We start from the raw sequence: 19208 nt of genomic DNA on the forward strand, positions 1-19208 counted from the left end.
AAGGTCTTCACCTGGGGGATGTGAAGACTTTCCAGATTGTTCCGAGCATAGTTGGAGTTAAGGGTACAAATTCCCAGACCTTTAACTTGCATCTGAACTCCTTGATCTGCCTGAGAAAACACCTCTCTCTAGTTCTTTCAGATGGCTTCCCACTCATGAGAGAAAAGCCACATCTCACCCAGATGAATCTCCCTGAATGGGCACCTCTGGAGAGGAAGGTGCTGGAGAGCCCTCAGAGCTTCCCAAGGACTTACTTCACCCAGTAAACTCAGGGCAAGGCTTTGGCCTTGTCTGTCAGTCCTAGAATTAGAACCCAGCAGGGGGATGGTTGTCATGGGGAGACATATTAACATGCTGGTTTTAATTGAGAAGTGGAGTCAAATCTTTTCCGATTGAAAGTCAGTCTGAGTGCTGCTTCAGCAACACATATGCTAAAATTGGAACACCACAGAAAAGATTAGCACGGCCTTTGTGCAAGGATGATATGCAAATTCATAAAGCATTCCATATTCTTATATTAAAAAAAAAGTCAGTCAGTTGGCTGAGGGATTTGATGATGGGGCCTGGTTTTGGCATTTCAGACACATGAGAGACATTTTCTATAAATTGATAGAGTTGAATCTACAGCCCCAAGGTTTTGATTAAGATATATTTAAAGCACACATGTAGTACACCAAAATTTATATTATTTGCAATATATGACTTAAAATTAGATATCGACTTTCAAAGATGAGTGGGTATATACATATTCTCTTAAAATTATTTTCTTATAAGTTTATTTACTTATTTATTTTTGGCTGCATTTGGTCTCTGTTGCTGCGTGCAGGCTTTCTCTAGTTGCAGCGAGCGGGGGCTACTCTTCTGTGGGCTTCTCGTTGCAGTGTCTTCTCTTGTTGTGGAGCACGGGCTCTAAGCATGTGGGCTTCAGTGGTTGTGGCACATGGGTTCAGTAGTTGTGGCGCACGGGCTTAGTTGCTCCGTGGCATGTGGGATTTTCCCCGACCAGGGCTCGAACCCGTGTCCCCTGCATTGGCAGGCAGATTCTCAACCACTGTGCCACCAGGGAAGCCCCTCTTGAAATTCTTTAAAGGGGTACTTGATCAAAAAATTTGGAAGACTGGGCAGTCCAGTGGTTAAGACTCCGCACTTCCGCTGCAGGGGACCCAGGTTTGATCCCTGGTTGGGGAACTAAGATCCTTCATGCTGCTCCACATGGCCAAAAAAAAAAAAAAAAAGAAAAAAATTGGAAGACCATCCACTTTACTAAACCCTTACCCCAGAGTCTCATCCCTGCCTTTATATTACCTGAGCTCCTTTTAGTATTTATTGAATGACTACTGGGTATAAACTCTGAGCCACCCCATCACTTGCCAGAGCAGGACCTTTTATAAGCCACTGCTTCTTTCTCAACCTCTGTTTTCATCTGTAAAATAGGATAATATCCTCTTTTTGCAGGGAGAAGATGGGTGGTTGGGTGTAAAATGGTAACCCTTAGGCAGGCAGAAGGTAGAGCCACTCTCCTGGCCACAGGCTACAGACCTCCCCCTTCCTCTGACTGCATCCCCCCAGAACCCAGCATTCTTCAACTTCCCCTTCTTCCCCTGGGAATCAGTATGTTCAGAAGTGCTCCTCTGGAGGCTAAGGGTACATCTGAAAAATCAAGTGCCCAGAGAAGGAGAGGTTTGGGGTTGGGGAGGGAAGACTGACCTGTCGGGCTGGGAAGTCTGGTGGCATCTGAAGGAGGTGTCTTGTGAGCAGCTGCTCTGTGTAGGCCCTGCCTACATTCACATATTTAATCTGCACAACCACCCCATTTGTGAGGCTCAGGGAGAGGATGGGACTTGCTGGTAAGCGGCCCCGGCTGCAATTTGAACCGACATCTATCTAACTCCAGGTCCTATAGGCTCTCTTACACTTTCTGAAACTGTTGTCTGGCACAGAGACTTGTGTGTTCCTCAAACATCCCTGAATCCTTTTAGAGATGGTTTTACACAATCATTTAGTCCACAATTTGAGCTATAATTCTTCTGTCTTTTGGAGACACAGACTTAGAGAAGAGGGGAGGGGATAGATGAAGCATTAGGAAATGTTTCTCCAGCACTTACCCTGATCCTCACAGTCCTGGGCTTGGTCACTGGAGGTCAGAGAAGCATATGCGCTCTGTCTTGTATAAGGGGCTCACCAACTGGCTGGGACCAGAAATGTAAAGCCAATAGTTACTGCAGGGGCTCATTCAGGAAAAAATGACTGCCTGTAAGGGTGGAATCAGGGGAGACTGCCAGGAGGAGGAATCTTCTAAACTGGGCCCTGAAGGATGAGTAGGAGTTTGCATGACAGGGGAAAAGGCAGAGTGACCAGCATGAGTGCAGGCTGGATGGGATGTGGCCTGTCCTGGCACAGTGAGTATACTGGGCAGCTGGGGAAGTGATGAGGGCAGGAGGGCAGGGATTAGTGGCCACTACACACAGGGCTTTCAAAAAAGAATGTCTGAGAGACAGAACAGTTGAAGGTGAAAATTTGAGTCCCTGGGGTGGGGGCTAGGGCCGGGGCTAGAGGGTCAGATTAGCTGACATTTTGGGTAGGAAGGAAACTACTGGAGGGCTGCATGGCTTCAAATGTGGCCAAACCTTCCTCGATCTTAAGTTCCTGATCCAGTTCTGGGGAAACCACTCGGTGAGAGAGAAAGAAAACAATTCTTGGACCCATCACAGGGATGGTTGTGGTGTTTACCAGATTAGTTTGGGACTAATCACCAAAGGCCTCCAAACCTGGCTGTTTCATCAGAAAGCAGATGCTGCTCCTGTCCAGTGAGGATGAAGAGCTTGCACTGGGAGTTGGGGTTGGGAGTTTGACTTTGAATAGGTCACGTTTCCTATCTGGAATATGGGGCTAACAAGAGTGCCCATTTCAGGATTAAATGAGAGAGTGTCTTACAGAGTAGCTGGCACAGAAGAGAAGTCACACTGTTATTATAACCTAACAGTCCTAGCATATCCTAAGTTAAGGCCCTTGTGTTTCTAGAGGAGGTATCAATCTCTTCTGGACACTGCTGGCAGAGTGAGCTTTCAACTGCACAAGTGAGATTCTTAACCTGCTTCTTAACCTTCCATGGCTCCCTGCTGCCTTCCAGATAAAGCCTGAATTCTTTAACTTGACCAAGAAAGCCCTCCACTGTCAGGCCCCTGTGGCTTTCCCCATCTTCATCTGAGGCCTCTTATTGCACTCATCACCTCTACTGCTCCCGCCACGCACTACCCTCTGGTCACACTGAACTGTGGTCAATTCCTCCAAAGCAAGGTATTTCTCTGGGCTCTTCTGCTGGAATCTCTAGCTCATCCCCTTCTTTCCAAACTATTCCTGTGAGTCCTTCTGGACTCCCTCTGGATGTCACTTCTGTGGAAGCCCTTCCCTGACTGTCCCTGAGGCCACCCCAGCTCCCCCAGCAGCTCTCTGGTTTCTCTCTCAGTACTCAGCTCTCTACCTTGTTACTTATTCTCTGCCTTTCCCACAAGGCTCTGAGGGGGAGCTCAATAATTATCTGCTGAATTAATGAATGAAAGGGGGGGCAGTTGTAAGAAAAAAGAAGTACACTGGTGGAATGTCTCGACAGGTATCTCTTTCAGCAGGTTAGGAGTAACAGTAATTTACAGATGAAGAAACTGAGGCTAAGGTAATCTCACTTTGCCTGCCACTCAAATTCCTGAGCACCTGTGGGCAAGACACTGTGCTGGGCCTTCTCACAGACAGTATCTGGAAGGTGTGCTGGCTAAGAGCAAGGGATTTGAGGCTGATCACACCAGATGACAGGATGCTGAGACCTTGCAGAAGGGCTTAATCTTTTGGACCTCATTTCTTCACAGGGCTGCTAAAGGGTTAAAGGAACTCATGTGTGTCAAGTGCAAGTGCCCAGCATGGTGTCCAGTACACAGCATAGACTCAGAGAGTATTATTGATGCTAATCTCTGTCTTAAGGATGGGAGGCGCAGGCCCAGAAAATTTCCCTGTGCTGAGACAAGGAAGGCCAGCCACAGCCAGCCCTATCCCTTCTTCCCCCACTTCAGAAGCCAGTGTCCTTGTGAGAATATTAGGTCCTGTGGGTTCCCTCAGCCCAGATCTGGCACACATGAGGTGCTTGGCCAGTGCCTGCTGGATTGGGGAGGCTCCAGTAGGGGCTGCTGTGAATGAGACCTCTGCAGCCATATTCCACTCTAAGAGGCAGGAAGGGACACTTGAGTCATTCCAGGAAAGTCCAAGAGATTTTCTCTGGGATTCCAGTCTTTTCCCCGAGACCATCAGTAAGCTGTTCATCCCCAGCTGCCTGTCCCCCTTTAGCCCCTACTCCTATTCCGTGGGGCCTGGGAGGTTGGAGAGCAGGGTTCCTATATGGCAGGGATGTGTAGAGGTCAGCCCTGGGGGGAACCACTGTCCTGGCCCCTCTTCACACCTTAGCACCTTTATTTAACTGTTTCTTCCTAAGGCCTGGGGCTTCCTAAGGCAGGCATCTCATCCTTTGTTTACCCAGCACCCAGCAATACTGCCTGGAATGCAGGAAATGGTTACCGAATGAAGCGGTGAAACACATTTCAGCATTCATCAAGTGCTTAGTCTGTATAGGCCCCTAACACTTACTTTCACCTTGCAGGATCCTCACAGCCACCCTGTGCATTGGAAGCCATAGGTGAGGAAACTGAGGCCTGGGGCTGTTAATCGACTGGCTCAAGGCCATACAGTGGCAGCTCACAGGCCCTCAGGATGGTCGTGGGAAAGTAAAGTGTTGAGAGTAACCTTAATGAATTGGGGCAACTGGCAGGGGGTAACTGTCAGTCAGAAATGATTGGCTCAAATTATTAGGTGTGAAGAAGGAACCAGTCAGAGCTCCCCCACTGAACTGCCTAGAAGGGATTAGCAGGAGTCACTCCTTAGTAGAACAAAGGGCAGGTCCCTGTAGGGCAGTACCCTGGGGTGTAGACCCAGCTCTTCTCTGGCTGATCCTAGCACACAGAACACTGTCAACTTGATTTCGCACCTGGGAACAGTCAGGGTACCTCATCTCTTCAACAGAAGGAGGCCCTCTGGGGTCACAGTGCTCCCCTCATCACTCTGGTTCCAGGGGGCGCCTTCCTTCAAGACAGCCTGCTGCTCTCTTGACAGGAACTGCATCCCAGCACTTAGGTGTGGTAAGGACCTGTTGTGTATCTCCTTGGCTGGTCTGTGGGCCTTGGAGGACAGGAGGCTAAGGGTATCCTGAGCTCCAAGCCAACTGGGGCCAGTTTTGGGGTGAAGGTTGGAGAAGGCCGAAGGAAGAAATTTAGAGAGCTCCGCGCCAAAGCCAAAACCGCGCAGAGCAACGCCAAAAGTGGCCTTTCTCCCAGGTGGTCTCACGGTTAACAGATAGAAGGATGGCGGGTAAACACTCCACTGGGGCAATAATTATGCACATTTACTAAGCCCTGGGAGGAATGGTAGTCACGTGGCTCTCGAGGGCGCCGCCCTCAGCTTTGAGATGGAGTTAACTCTAATCACAGAAGGCTTTCTGGAGGAGGCGGAATTTTTATGGCGGTCGATTGTGGTTTTCTCTGAATAGCGAGGATGAGTTTAGCACTCTAGGGACCAGATAGGTCCCGAGGTGAGCTTTTTGTCGGGGAGCAAGCCTGGGGCGGGGGTCGGAGTTGGATCGGGTTAGGGGAAGGACCTGGGGGGGTCGGCGTCGCGGGGTCAGGTTGTTTGCGTTCCCCCGCTTGCCTTCACGTTGTCTTTTGTGATTGGACGCGCTGCAGCCGCGCTAGGCCGGTGCTACGGGGCCCCGGGCACTGGGTGCAGGCCTCGAGGTGCCTGGCGCCCGAGAGCAGAGCGCCCCAGGCCAGGGATTAGGCCAGCAGGCTTGGCGGGGCCAGCCCGGCGGTCCGCCCTCCCAGCGCTGTTCCGCCGGGGTCCCGATGCTCAGCCCGCGGGGGTGAGGCGCGCGCTCCCCGGGGAGCAGGGTTGCTGAGCAGGCGGCCTGCGCCGGGCGGAGGTGGCACGAGAGGGCCATCTGCCTGGGTGCAGAGAACTGCAGCGTCCGCGGTGCGAAGCGCGACCCCTCCGGGCCCCCAGCTCGCGTCCACTGCCCCGCGCGCACTCATCTACTGACGCCGGCCCGCGCCCCCGGCCCAAGTCCCAGTGCCAGGCCCAGACCCGGACTAGGCGCGGGAGGCGGTGCAGGGATTGATTAGTGGACCCCTCCCCCAGCACTCCCCTCGCCCCGCCCGAGGCTGCGAGGACCCCTGGGCCCGGGGGTGGTGAGGGAGCTTCGTCCCCGCGGTGCCCGGGCTGGGGACTCGATCTCACTGGGCGGGGGCCGCACCGCGGCAGGCCGAGGGGGGGGCGCGCTGTCAGAGCCCCCCCGGGCGGGGGGGGGGGGGGGGGGGGCGGTGGGCTCAGCGCGGGGGTCGCCCGGCCTCATCCCCCCTGCCGAGGCCACGGCTGGGCGGGCAGTGCCCGGGCCGGTAACCCGACCCGACCCAGCTCCCGGGAGCCGCTCACCCCGCACGGCCGGGCAGGGGGAGGGAGAGGAATGGGGGGGAGGGGGAAGGGAAGGGGTGGTGGGTGAGGGGCTGTGGGGACCGCAGGGCCGAGTCCCCGGCCTGTCTGCGCTGCTCTAGGGTGGCTGCCTTTGGTGCCTGGACGAGCCAGCCCCCTGCCTCGCGGGCGTCGGGCCTGCGGCAGAAAGGAGCCCTGGGGCTGTACAGGCTTGGCTCGGGGAGGCAGACCCGAGCTGCTGCCTCCATTTTGTTTCCTGCTCAGCTTGGTCTGTAGTGGTGGTGGTGTGGGCTTGGGGTGCGGCCGGGCAGGGGGTTCACCTGCGGCCGCGCCTGCTCGGGGTTTGAGGCCTCGAAGACCCCAGCCCCAGCCCCCAGGTGAGCCCCGCGGTAAGAGGGGGGTTGCCTTGGCCTCGGGCCGAGCGGAGCGGGCTGAGGGCAGGTGCCCAGTGGATGGGGAACCAGGGCTGTAACCTAAGATGGAGGCCGGGACTGACGCGGGCCCGAGCGGGGCTGGCGGGGCGGTCGGACAGGCCTCAGCCCGGCCAGGTGCCGCCGGGGCTGGGGCTCGAGACCGGTAGGGTGCTGGAACCGTGTGCAGCCCGGGGCCGGCGCAGCTCCCTGAGGTAGGTGAGGGGATCGGAGTGCCACCCACGACGCCCGCAGGCCCCGACACTCCGGCGAGGCGCGCGAGGCCCCTGGGGAGCCCGCCTCAGGCCCCGCCCGGGCAGCCGGGCCGGCCCGTAGGCCCGGGCCGCGAGCTGGCGCGCAGGGGGAGGAGAGGGGGCGGCAGCGGCGGCTCCGCTGATTGGGCGGCGCGCTCGCGAGCCCGACTTCACCCGCCCTGAACCCCGAAGAGTGAGGCAAAGGAGCGCGCGCCTTGGGGGAAGGGGTGCGCGCGCACTCGGGGCCCCAGCCGCACGCGGGCCGGCGCGAGGCGCTCGGTCGCTCGCGCCGCCGCGGGGGCGCGCGCGGTGGGGGTGTGAGGAGGAGGAGGCGGCGGCGGAATAGGCCGGGGCAGGTCGCATTCGCTGCCTTCTACCCTGAAGAGAGACGCGGGGGGAGGGGGGTGCGGTGAGCGGCTCCGCGCTCTCCCCACTGCTCCGCTCGCGCCCCAGTGTAATGAGGGTCACCCCCTCCCCCCAGCCGGCCCGGGAGGGGGCACGGGGCACGGTAACTAGTGCGCTGGGGTGGGCGGCGGGCAGGAGCGAGCGGTGGGGGGAGGCGGGCGGGCGGGGAAGATGGTGGTGGCCGTGAGGTGAGGGGCGCGGGGGAGGGCCGGGCGCGGCACAGGGTTGGTGGCCGGCGGCGTTGCAGCCGCAGGCCCCCTCCCCCTCCATCACTACCAGCCGGGCTCAGGCCTAGCCGGCCGGGACGCCGCGAACTTCCTCCCCGCGCGGCCAGTGCCCCGCCGGCCTCCCGCGCGCACCTCGGCCTCCGCCTCCCTTCAGGTAGCCGGCTGGGGGGCACGGGGCCGGCTGCCCTCCTGCAGCAAACTTTGCTTGTTGCTGAATATTGATGAGTGAGATCGGCTCGGCCAGGTGGTGCTGCCGGCGCTGCGGGAAGGAGCGCGGCCCGGGCAGGCGGCGGCGGCGTCGGCAGCAGCCATGTTTGTCAAGCTGTAGCAGCTGCTGCTGTCCTGACTCGGCTTCACTGGCTGCCTCCGTTTCTCCCCCTGCCGCGTTCCAGCCTCTGGGCCTTGCAGCCCTGGACCGAGCAGGCCTGCAGTCAGAAAGGCGAGCTTCGGGGTGCACCCGCTTCGGCCGACTCGCCTGCGGCCAGAGCACGGCCGCTGCAAAGGCTCCGGCGCCGGCTGGGGCGCAGGGTGCAGCGCTATTGTGACCGCTGCGCCCGAGCGAGCCAGAAAGGATGGGGGGGATAACCTTTTTGTGCAGCGTCCCGGAGCCCCCCTCGAACCCTACAGCCCCCTCCCTTCGGGAGATCCGGCCACAGGACCCCCAGCGGGGGAATGGAAGGACTATTGCTGTTTGAGATTTGGAAATTTCTACTGCCAAAGGGATTTTAATTTTAGATCAGCCCAACTGTCCACCAGTCTGCAGTGCAGAAAAAAGGGACGGCTGTTTCCATGTGGCAAGATCTGCCTATCTCCGGGAAGATGGAGTTTGCGGAGTCTCTCCGAGGCCATTTTTCCATCGTCAGCTGGGGAACTTTTTCCGCCCATGGAAGTGCAGTAGAACTAGGCTTCGAGGCCACTAGGCCTCTTGAAGTGGCTGCCATTTTGAAGATAAGAGCCAAATGGCCTATTAACTCAGATTAATTGCTGTGTTTTTGGATTCCAGGTTGATGCTGACCCAGGATGGATCAGACCTGTGAACTACCTAGAAGAAATTGTCTGCTGCCCTTTTCCAATCCAGTGAATTTAGATGCCCCTGAAGACAAGGACAGCCCTTTCGGTAATGGTCAATCCAATTTTTCTGAGCCACTTAATGGGTGTACTATGCAGTTATCGACTGCCAGTGGAACATCCCAAAATGCTTATGGACAAGATTCTCCATCTTGTTACATTCCACTGCGGAGACTACAGGATTTGGCCTCCATGATCAATGTAGAGTATTTAAATGGGTCTGCTGATGGATCAGAATCCTTTCAAGACCCTGAAAAAAGTGATTCAAGAGCTCAGTCGCCAGTTGTTTGCACTTCCTTGAGTCCTGGTGGTCCAACAGCACTTGCTATGAAACAGGAACCCTCTTGTAATAACTCCCCTGAACTCCAGGTAAAAGTAACAAAGACTATCAAGAATGGCTTTCTGCACTTTGAGAATTTTACTTGTGTGGACGATGCAGATGTAGATTCTGAAATGGACCCAGAACAGCCAGTCACAGAGGATGAGAGTATAGAGGAGATCTTTGAGGAAACTCAGACCAATGCCACCTGCAATTATGAGCCTAAATCAGAGAATGGTGTAGACGTGGCCATGGGAAATGAACAAGACAGCACACCAGACAGTAGACACGGTGCAGTCAAATCGCCATTCTTGCCATTAGCTCCTCAAACTGAAACACAGAAAAATAAGCAAAGAAATGAAGTGGACGGCAGCAATGAAAAAGCAGCCCTTCTCCCAGCCCCCCTTTCACTAGGAGATACAACCATTACCATAGAAGAGCAATTAAACTCGATAAATTTATCTTTTCAGGATGATCCAGACTCCAGTACCAGTACATTAGGAAACATGCTAGAATTACCTGGAACTTCATCATCATCTACTTCACAGGAATTGCCATTTGTAAGCAGTTTTTGGTACAACTTAAATATATACATAAATGTATATATACAGGCAACTTAAAGGGAAACTATAAAAACCAGTTATAACTAATTGGTTTTTTGTTGTTTATCAGTTCACAGATGAAAGCCTATTGCTAACGATAAGCTCTTTGGGGAAATTTTACTTTGATTTAAAAAATCATCTTCTATTATATGAGTTTGGTTCTTTTTTGATTTTTCCCAATTAACTCTCCATTGAGGACTGGCTAAGAGTTAAACTTTAAGGGCATTTGATTGAGTTCAGATTTAAATGTTCAAGGTGGAGGTATACATTTGTTTAGCTTTTTCTTTTTTAAGTGAGCCTGGCTTTGGCTTGCTGGTATCATGAGTACAGGTGAACCAGTTAATTACCTGGAGTCCTGTTTCTGCGTAAGGCATGGCTTATATTTTTAGTTGATGGGGTGACTTTTGCTGCAGGTCGAAGTGCATTTGGGGTAAACATTCAGAGTAGCTAAGATGAGAAGGCCTTCTTGGACATCAGTCAGAATTTAAATTGGGCTGATTTTCCTGAACTACCTGTTGTACAGCATCCTATGCTTCAGGTACCTGCCACCATTAAAACCTTTCCAAGTTTTAAATTTTGAAGTGTATAAAAATGTGTGGTATGGGTGTATGTGTATAGAAATGGAAAAAAATGTAATTTGAGTTACTCATTAGTGCTACATACTATTGTTAGATAGTGGTAAATGATAAAGTTTTTTTAAAAGTTTGATCTTACGCAGAATTTTTTGACTATTCCTAGTTAGCTAAATGATCAGTTGACTTCTCTTAGCTTCAGTTTAATTACCTTTAAAATCTGATTGTTTTAACTTGATTGTTAAAAGATTCCTTTCAGCTTTAAATATTTGATTCTGATTTTGTTTCTGTCCAGACACATTGTCATGGTCACCTGTAATGTCACCAAAGAGGATCCCATTTCCTCCCAACATACTGCTGAAATACTATGTAAAGATTTAATCAGAGAAAATTTTATGGTGTGTGATGATAGTTATGAGTGCATTAAACATTCATTTTACTGTATAGCCCTGCTGTTCTTTAAAGTTAGAGTGAGAATGTGGGTGTGTCACTTTTGTTTCTGTTGATTCATATCTTAAATATGCTTTAGTACTCCTTGATTTCTTAGCTTGCAGTTGCAGATTTAAAAAATTTGTTTTGGTAGTAATCTAGAGTCTGTAGTGTCCGAGGTATTTTTCAGGGTAGATAGGCTGTATTGGCAGCCTATTGGCAGCTCAGACAAATCCTTCTTCATGGGTTCATGTTGAAATTTATTTTACATGTATATAGTTTTGTCTTTTGAACTACATAAAAAAACTTAGATCTGAAGGTGGAGATACATATTTCTCTAGAAGCATACAAATATAAATCTATCAAAGAAATGTCAGTGGAGTATAGGTTCTATTAAAAACAGTTGAAAATACTGGAGCCTATAGAAAGTATGTTATGCATCTAAAATGAGAGTTAACAAACTTATATAAATGTAGAAAAACTTTTTTCAGGTAGAAAATCTAAATTGCTTAAAGATTATGGACTTGAAGAAGCAAGTATCTTTATTCTTTTTTTTGCCCCCCCCACCCAGCTCTGCTGCTCGTGGCTTGCGAGAGCTTAGTTCCCGGACTGGGGACTGAACCCGGGCCACGGCAGTGAAAGTGCCAAGTCCTAACCACTGGACCGCCAGGGAATTCCCATCTTTATTCTTTCATTCCGGTTGTAGATGAAATCTATTGCTTTGATTTTCGCTTTTGATGTGTGTATATATATATTTTTTGCCTTTGATATTTTTTAACTGAGGATTTAAAGCGAAATCAATCTCAAAATGCAGATGTAGTTGAACAATAAACCACACACTTGATGTTTTGAGACTATTCACAGTTGATTGGTTGATGTGGCAGGTACAGAGTGCTTACTCTGTATTAGATCCTGTGTTCAGGGCTAGAAATTAGAAAATCTTTTGCAAATGCTATTTGTCTTTTTTTCTGTCTGTAATATTGTGATAGAATGAGATTCTCCTGGCGAGATTAAGAGTAGTTATTAGGGTTTTAAGCCCTCTGTCTGGAATTAGGGAAAGACACATAGTTCAGCATCATATTGCCAGTTGTTTTGTACAACTAGCTATCAGCAGACTTTTCGCCTCCTGTCATAAACGAGCAGCCTCTTCAGTTTACCTTCATGTCCTTCAGTTTTTTCTGTGTACAGTGATGTGAAATGGTTGTCATTACAGTTAATAATCCTGACCTGGTGCTTTTATATTTAATTGTGTTGATACTGTCTAATTTCTGCCTATGTACATATACAATGTACAGTGCTTTGTACATTGTAGATACTTGGAAAAAATCTTCAAGGAAGGTTGGTCCCCAGAGCTCCAAGTTAAAGCAGTCAATAACTTACAGTTTATTAAGTGCTTTGGTCTGTGTTATCTTATTGGGTCTTCATAGCCTTGTAGTAAAAACAGATGTCATAGAAGACATAGATCAACCTTCAAGGCACTTGATGTTATTGGAGACAAGACTGAAACCCTTGAAACCGTAGAATTATCTGAGTACTCTTGGTTTTCTTTAGTGACTTTTGAAGGTCTCTGACACTCTTGCCTGGGCCTGAAGTGACTCATGGTTTTCTCACTAGGCTTATTGCAGCAGTTGTTTGTTTGCTACTCTTCCTCACTTAGATATTTTATGGAGATAAATATGAATAGAGTTAATTTATGCTATGGTGGTATTCATGAATTTGGGGATCCTCAAAGTTCTTAGGATGTAGCCAGCCTCCAGGATGGTCTGACATACATTTTATATTAGTGATCCTCTTTATCTAAAGACTGCTAAAAATGAATACACTCAAAATGAGGACTAAAATTTCATAAGTAAATAAGGAGAAAAAGGTTTATTTAGGATTTTATATTAAAAAGTAAAATTAAGAATTATAAAAGTAAGTTTTATTTATTTATTTTTGAAAAGACACATATATATATCTTTTAAATATTATTTTTTATTTATTTATTTTTGGCTGCCTTGGGTCTTCGTTGCTGCGCGCGGGCTTTCTCTAGTTGCCGTGAGTGGGGACTATTTTTGCGGTGTGCGGGCTTTTTGCGGTGGCTTCTCGTTGCGGAGCACAGGCTCTAGGCACGTGAGCTTCAGTAGTTGTGGCACATGGACTCAGTAGTTGTGGCTCGTGGGCTCTAGAGCGCAGGCTCAGTTGTGGTGCATGGGCTTAGTTTCTCCGCAGCATGTGGTATCTTCGTGGACCAGGGCTGGAACCCGTGTCCCCTGCATTGGTAGGCAGATTCCCAACCACTGCGCCACCAGGGAAGTCCTTAAAAGTAAGTTTTAAACCTTTATCAAAATTTTGATTATGGGACTTCCCAGGTGGTCCAGTGGCTAAGACTCCGTGCTCCCAATGCAGGGAGCCTGGGTTTGATCCCTGACTAGATCCCACATGCTGCAACTAAGAGCCCGCACACGGCAACGAAGATCCCACATGCCGCAACTTAAGACCTGGTGCAGCCAAATAAATAAATACTAAAAAAAAATTTTTTTTATTATGATGGCAACTATTTGTTATAATAAGGCAAGAATCAAATAGATTTTTAAAAATTTTGTCCAGCAAAATTGTACCATAGGAGATGGCATACTTTATTTTGCTTCATTTTCTCATTATGATCATAAGGAGGATAAATTTTTAAAAATATTTAAGGACTTAATCAGTTTTACTGAGGTTTTTGTTTTAAGAATATCCATTATGGAAAATTTCAGGTGTATACCGAAAAAGAGAAAATAGTTGAATTTCCATGTGCTCCTCACTTAGCTTCAAGAATTACTGATATTGGGACTTCCCTGGTGGATCAGTGGTTAAGACTCCGCGCTTCCGCTGCAGGGGGTACAGGTTCGATCCCTGGTTGAGGAAGTTCCACATCCCGCGAGGTGCAGCTACACCCCTCCCCCTGCAATAAAAAAGAATCACTGATATTTTGCCAGTCTTGTTCTATCCTCTCTCCACTGTGTCATTCACTAACATTTCTTAACCCTTTGATGTTCATATCACTCTTTGAAGCTCCTGTCCTGTATCCTTATCAGTTGTCACTTGTTTACTGGTTGACCTAGATCAACTTTTCCTTGCCTGTAATTGGGGTGATTCTTCTTTATTATTTACATTGACTTTAAGGAACACAGCATCCTTTTGCCAGATTTGTTTGCAATTTTACCTTGTAATTGACTTGCAATGTAATACTAGTTAGTGCTTCATTAGGTAGTGACAGACACTGTATCGTACATGGGATGGATGTTTGTATAGAGACTTTTTCTTGGCCACTTAAAAATAGATATCTTGGGACTTCCCTGGCGGTCCAGTGGTTAAGAATCCGAGCTTCCACTGTAGGGGGCATGGGTTTGATCCCTGGTTGGGGAACTGAGATCCCGCATGCTGCGTGGTGCGGCCAGAAAAAAAAAAGGTATCTTGGTGTTGTAACAATATCCACCCGGTACAATCTTGGAGATCCAGAAAATACTCAAAAACCACTCCGTGTACTAAGTTCTGTGCTATGGATGTTTACATGGTTAAGGAGATCAATGGAGAGATGAATGAAACTTAGAGCTTCAAGGAAGAAGTGGGACTTGAATTAGTCTTGACTGGGTTAGGTTTGGTTAGGTTTAGAAGGGTACTTCGGATAAAGAGAACTAAATTGAACATAGTATTTTCAGAAGGTTGGGTAGGATGGGTGTCCTCAGGTAATAAGGCCTAGAAATCCAGACTGTGGCATTTGGTATTGATGTGATAGGAACTGGGATCCAGTGAGCAATTTCAGCTGAGAAGTGATTCAATGAAATCTGTGTTTGGAAAACTTTGGCTAGTAGAGAGTAGAGGCAATGTTAGGATGTAGGAGTCTGTTGCAGTAGTAATTAAAAATTAGAATTGATCAGAGTCAATAGTAGAAAGAAAGGGGGTAAGTCCAAAAGATTATTTCAGAGAAGGGAAAATTGGCAGCCCTTTTAGGGTTGCCTGGATTGGAGGCAAAATTGGAGCCTGGATTTAAGGAATGAAGGAAAGAGATAAGTGCAGACGATGTCCACGGCTTGTCATGTTGGTGCCTGAGACAAAAATGATTCCTCAGGGGTTTTCTCCTCTTCCCTTCTCATCATCCCAGCAGTTCTCTACTCCCTGCTTTTCTGTCTCCACACGTCTCAGTTTCTGCTCCTTATCTGACTCTGTCCTTGCTGGAGGCCCTGGTTTTATTCATTACTCTTTCCTCTTTCCTTCTGGGATCTTTATTCTCAACCTTCACTGCATCACTTTTTCTGCCTAAAAACAGAATGACATCTTCCTATTCTAAAGGAATCTTCCTTTATCCTGTAACCTCTCCGATTATCTTTCCTCTTTACTGGTGAATTTCTTGAAAAAGTTGTCTACTTTGTTTACGTCTCCTTAAGCTCTGTGAATTGGCTTCTTTTTTTTTTTTTTTTTTTTTTTTTTGCTGTACGTAGGCCTCTCACTGTTGTGGCCCTCTCGCGTTGCGGAGCACAGGCTCCGGACGCGCAGGCTCAGCGGCCATGGCTCACGGGCCCAGCTGCTCCGCGGCACGTGGGATCTTCCCGGACCGGGGCACGAACCCGTGTCCCCTGCATCGGCAGGCGGACTCTCAACCACTGCGCCACCAGGGAAGCCCTGAATTGGCTTCTGTACTCTGTTGAAACTGTTCTTTTCAGAGTCACAAATGACACCTCCATACTTATCCTACTAGATGTGCAGCATTTTGACCACGACTCCTTTTATGACTGCTTGTTCTCTTTTCTTCCTCTTTCCTTCATTCTCTGCAGCCTCATCTGCTTTCATTGATTCACTTTACTGCTTCTCTACTGTGTGAAAACTCTCAATCTGACTTCTGAGCTTCAGACCAAGAAACTCAAACTGCCACCCGAGTTTCTCTTCCATCTGTATCATACTCACTTTTTTTTTAAAGCTTTTAAAAAAATTATTGACATTGCTTTTTTATTTTTATTTGTTTATTTATCTATTTATTTGGCTGCGTTGGGGCTTCTTTGCTGCGCGTGGGCTTTCTCCAGTTGTGGCGATCAGGGGCTCCTCTTTGTTGCGGTGCGTGGGCTTCTCGTTGCGGTGGCTTCTCTTGTTGTGGAGCACGGGTTCTGGGTGTGGGGGCTTCAGTAGTTGTGGCATGCGGGCTCTAGAGTGCAGGATGAGTAGTTGTGGCGCAGGGGCTTAGTTGCTTCGCGGCACGTGGGATCTTCCTGGACCAGGGCTCGAACCCATGTGCCCTGCATTGGCAGACGGATTCTTAACCACTGCGCCACCAGGGAAGTCCCCATACTTACTTACTTTTGACCCTATCTCTTTTATTGCCAAACATGCTTTTCCTTCTGTCTTAATGATGGCATCATCCTCCATTTCTTCTCGAGGCTGGAAACCTTGGAGTCACTTATTTGTTTATATGATTCATAATACATTTGAGTGCCTCCTCTGTGCTATGCACTGCTAGTATTAAAAAAGGGAAAGACGTAGACTTGCTTTTAAGGAACTTTACTGTGGAAAACAAGTGTAAACAATGACAATAACAGAATGCCACGTGGTCTGATAGGTGTTATAGGTACTATGGGAGTGTGGAGGAAGGCATGCCTGGAGTAATCTGGAAGAACTTCATAGAGGGTTATATATAATTTGAGCAGAGACATGCCAGTAAGTAAGAAGGAATAGCATATGCAAGTGGCAGGAAATTCTTTGATAGGAATCTGAGAGGAGTGGGGTTGTCAGGAGATGAAGTGTAAATATAGGCCTTGTATTCCATGCTGTAGGGTTGAATTTTTATGCTATTTCCATTCTACTATGATGTCTTTATTACTGGTCTTCATATAGTTTTTCTCTCCAGTCTGTCTGGAGAGACAGACAAAATTACCTCTGACCTCCAAAATGAGAAAACTAGGTCTCTGGTTAAAGCTTTATCTTCAGTGCCTCACTCCTCTCCCCATTTGCCTAACAAATAAGCCCAAATTCAGTGTCCTCTTTGATAGGACCTCATCCCGACTTTCCCAAATCTCATATGCTACACCCAGGGAATCCTGGCAGGGTTCAGCCAGGCTGAACTGTTAGCCTTTGTCTCCCTGATGTGATTCATCTTTTTGCATCTTAACGATGTGTAGCATGGTGCCTTCTTTGTAGTAGACACATATATTTATGGAGTAAAAGAATGAATGGTGGGGCTTGCCTGGTGGCGCAATGGTTGGGGGCCCGCCTGCCGATGCAGGGGACATGGGTTTGTGCCCTGGTCCGGGAGGATCCCACATGCCGCGAAGCGGCTGGGCCGGTGAGCCATGGCTGCTGAGCCTGCGCGTCCGGAGCCTGTGCTCCACAACTGGAGAGGCCACAGCAGTGAGAGGCCCGCGTACCGCAAAAAAAAAAAAAAAGGAATGAATGGTGCTATTCCAGAGATACAAGTTGGGAATGGGAGTAAATTTTAGGTAGGAAGGTGATGAGTAGACTGTGAATGCTCATCCTCAATGTACCAAATTTCAAAACTTCAGTGGTTTTTTTGACTTTATCTCCTCATGCATTTAATTTCTAAGGGCTTTGAATTTGTGCTCCCTGTATCTCAAGCATTCATTTTTCTCTCCATTCTCACATTTAGTCTCTTAATTAAGGATATTAAATCATAATAGTTTTCACTTGCATAGATCCCTTGAGAATGTACTGTGCTACCTGTTTAGTAGAAGTCCCTTTAATCTCTCTGAGGCCCAGTTCCTCATCTCTAAATTGGGCGAATACTGTGTAGCCTACACGTTTGAAAGGATGCAACAAGATAATTTATCTGAAGCAGCTAGCACAGTGCTAGTTCTGAAGTAGGTGCTCAGTAAGTGATGCCTATTATTATTATATGCCAAGAGCCAAATGGACATTTGGAAGAGTTAGTTGTGAATTTTGAGAAACGTATCTTTGCACTTTTGCTTTTTTCTCTATTCTTGTAAACTGTTCTTCCTTAATCGGTAAGATAAAGGCATTAAGTATTTTTTCTGTTTTTGTTTAATAATCAGGAGAATTTGATCCATTTTTTTGTTTGGTAATCAGGAGAATTTGATTTGGGCCATAGGATCAGTATCTCTCTGCACTCCAGCTATTAAGTAGTTTAACTTTATTACTTGTTGCTTTTTGCCGGTTTTCTTTTGTCATGGATATAAATGTTTCATTTCCACCCCCTGGTTTTCAGGAGAGACCACCTCTTTTCTGGTGGTGGGTTTGATTTTCACTGAATGATCATTTCTAAAACTTTTTTAATGATCTCAAAATGTAGCCTTTTGAAGAAATTGCTATGAATAGTTTTAGTTAGAAAAGTAATATAAATTCATGGTAAAAGTGAAAAATGGAACATTAAAACAAAAAGGAACTTTATTTCTGTCACCCTTCATATGCTCCCTCTTTTTTTTTTGGGCGGGGGGGCCCACACTGTGCAGTTTGTGGGATCCCAGTTCCCTGACCAGGGATTGAACCCCAGCCCTCTGCAGTGAAAGCACAGAGTCCTAACCACTGGACCACCGGGGAATTCCCAGTTGTCACTCATGTTCATTCTTTATATTTTATTAGAATTTTCTTTGTGTTTATGTACCTTTTTTATCTTTTGGTAACACGAATGGCCTGATAAACATATTTTTGAATACCTAATGCGTTGAGGATATCCATTCATATGAGCATGTAGGTAGATCTCCATTTTTTTATTATTGAAATTTTTATTGAAATCACTAAGTTCACATGCTGTTGTTAGTTGTTAGAAATAATACAGAGAGATCCCATGTATGTTTTGCTTGATTTTGCAATGATAATGTTTTGCAAAAACACCTAATATCACAACCAGGATATTGACATTGGTATAATCTACCAATCTTATTCAGGTGTCCCAGTTTATGTTTTTCATATTTTTTTTTAAAGAAAATTCTATAGTTCTATAAGGACATATTCCAGATGTCCCTGGTTTTACTTGTACTTGTTTGTGTGTATGTACTATGTTAAGTTCTCTGCATTTTTATTGCCTGCGTGGGTTTGTATGTGCACTACCACACTCAAGATGTTGAACACTTAATGCCACAAGGATATCTTCTGTGGTCCTTTTATATCACACCCATCTTCTTCCTGGCAGTTCCTCCTCCAACTTTTGCCAACTACTAACCTGTCCTTTGTTTCTAAAATTTTGTCATTTCAAAAATGTCCGTAAGTGGAATCATGCAGTATATATATAGCCTTTTGGGATTGGGTTTTTTTCATTTAAAATTCCCTGGAGAGTCATCCAAGTTATTGAGTATATCAATATTTTATACCTTTTTATTACTAAGTAGTATTCCGTGATACGTATCTACCACAGTTTGTTTAACCATTCACCTGTTGAAGGACATCTGGGTTTATTCTAGCTTTTGGCTATTAGAAGTA

At 47.8% G+C, this 19208-nt stretch overlaps 1 protein-coding gene and 1 non-coding gene across 8 annotated transcripts in view; both read left to right on the forward strand.

Annotated features, from left to right (window-relative positions):
• Positions 1-408: 408 nt before the first annotated feature.
• On the forward strand, positions 409-514 carry LOC113615654 (U6 spliceosomal RNA). The gene has a single exon (XR_003431072.1). It is a non-coding gene; the product is annotated as a U6 spliceosomal RNA (small nuclear RNA).
• A 6266-nt stretch (positions 515-6780) lies between these two features.
• NSD1 (nuclear receptor binding SET domain protein 1) overlaps positions 6781-19208 on the forward strand; it is a 136398-nt gene continuing 123970 nt past the window's right edge. Inside the window, exons 1-3 of one of the 7 annotated variants that reach the window (XM_027098289.1) lie at positions 6826-6896; positions 8819-8932; positions 9673-9762. In XM_027098289.1, the coding sequence (XP_026954090.1) occupies positions 8903-8932; positions 9673-9762 (120 nt within the window). In that variant the 5' untranslated portion in view covers positions 6826-6896; positions 8819-8902. Of the gene's footprint in view, positions 6897-7442; positions 7692-7844; positions 7970-8818; positions 9763-19208 lie in introns of those variants that run through there. The other 6 variants (XM_027098287.1, XM_027098288.1, XM_027098286.1 and 3 more) reach the window with 6 other exon arrangements.

Source organism: Aethalodelphis obliquidens, unplaced genomic scaffold, assembly GCF_003676395.1.
Source record: "Aethalodelphis obliquidens isolate GAN/ISIS:26980383/991018 unplaced genomic scaffold, ASM367639v1 scaffold121, whole genome shotgun sequence".
In the NCBI taxonomy this organism is placed as follows: domain Eukaryota; kingdom Metazoa; phylum Chordata; class Mammalia; order Artiodactyla; family Delphinidae; genus Aethalodelphis; species Aethalodelphis obliquidens.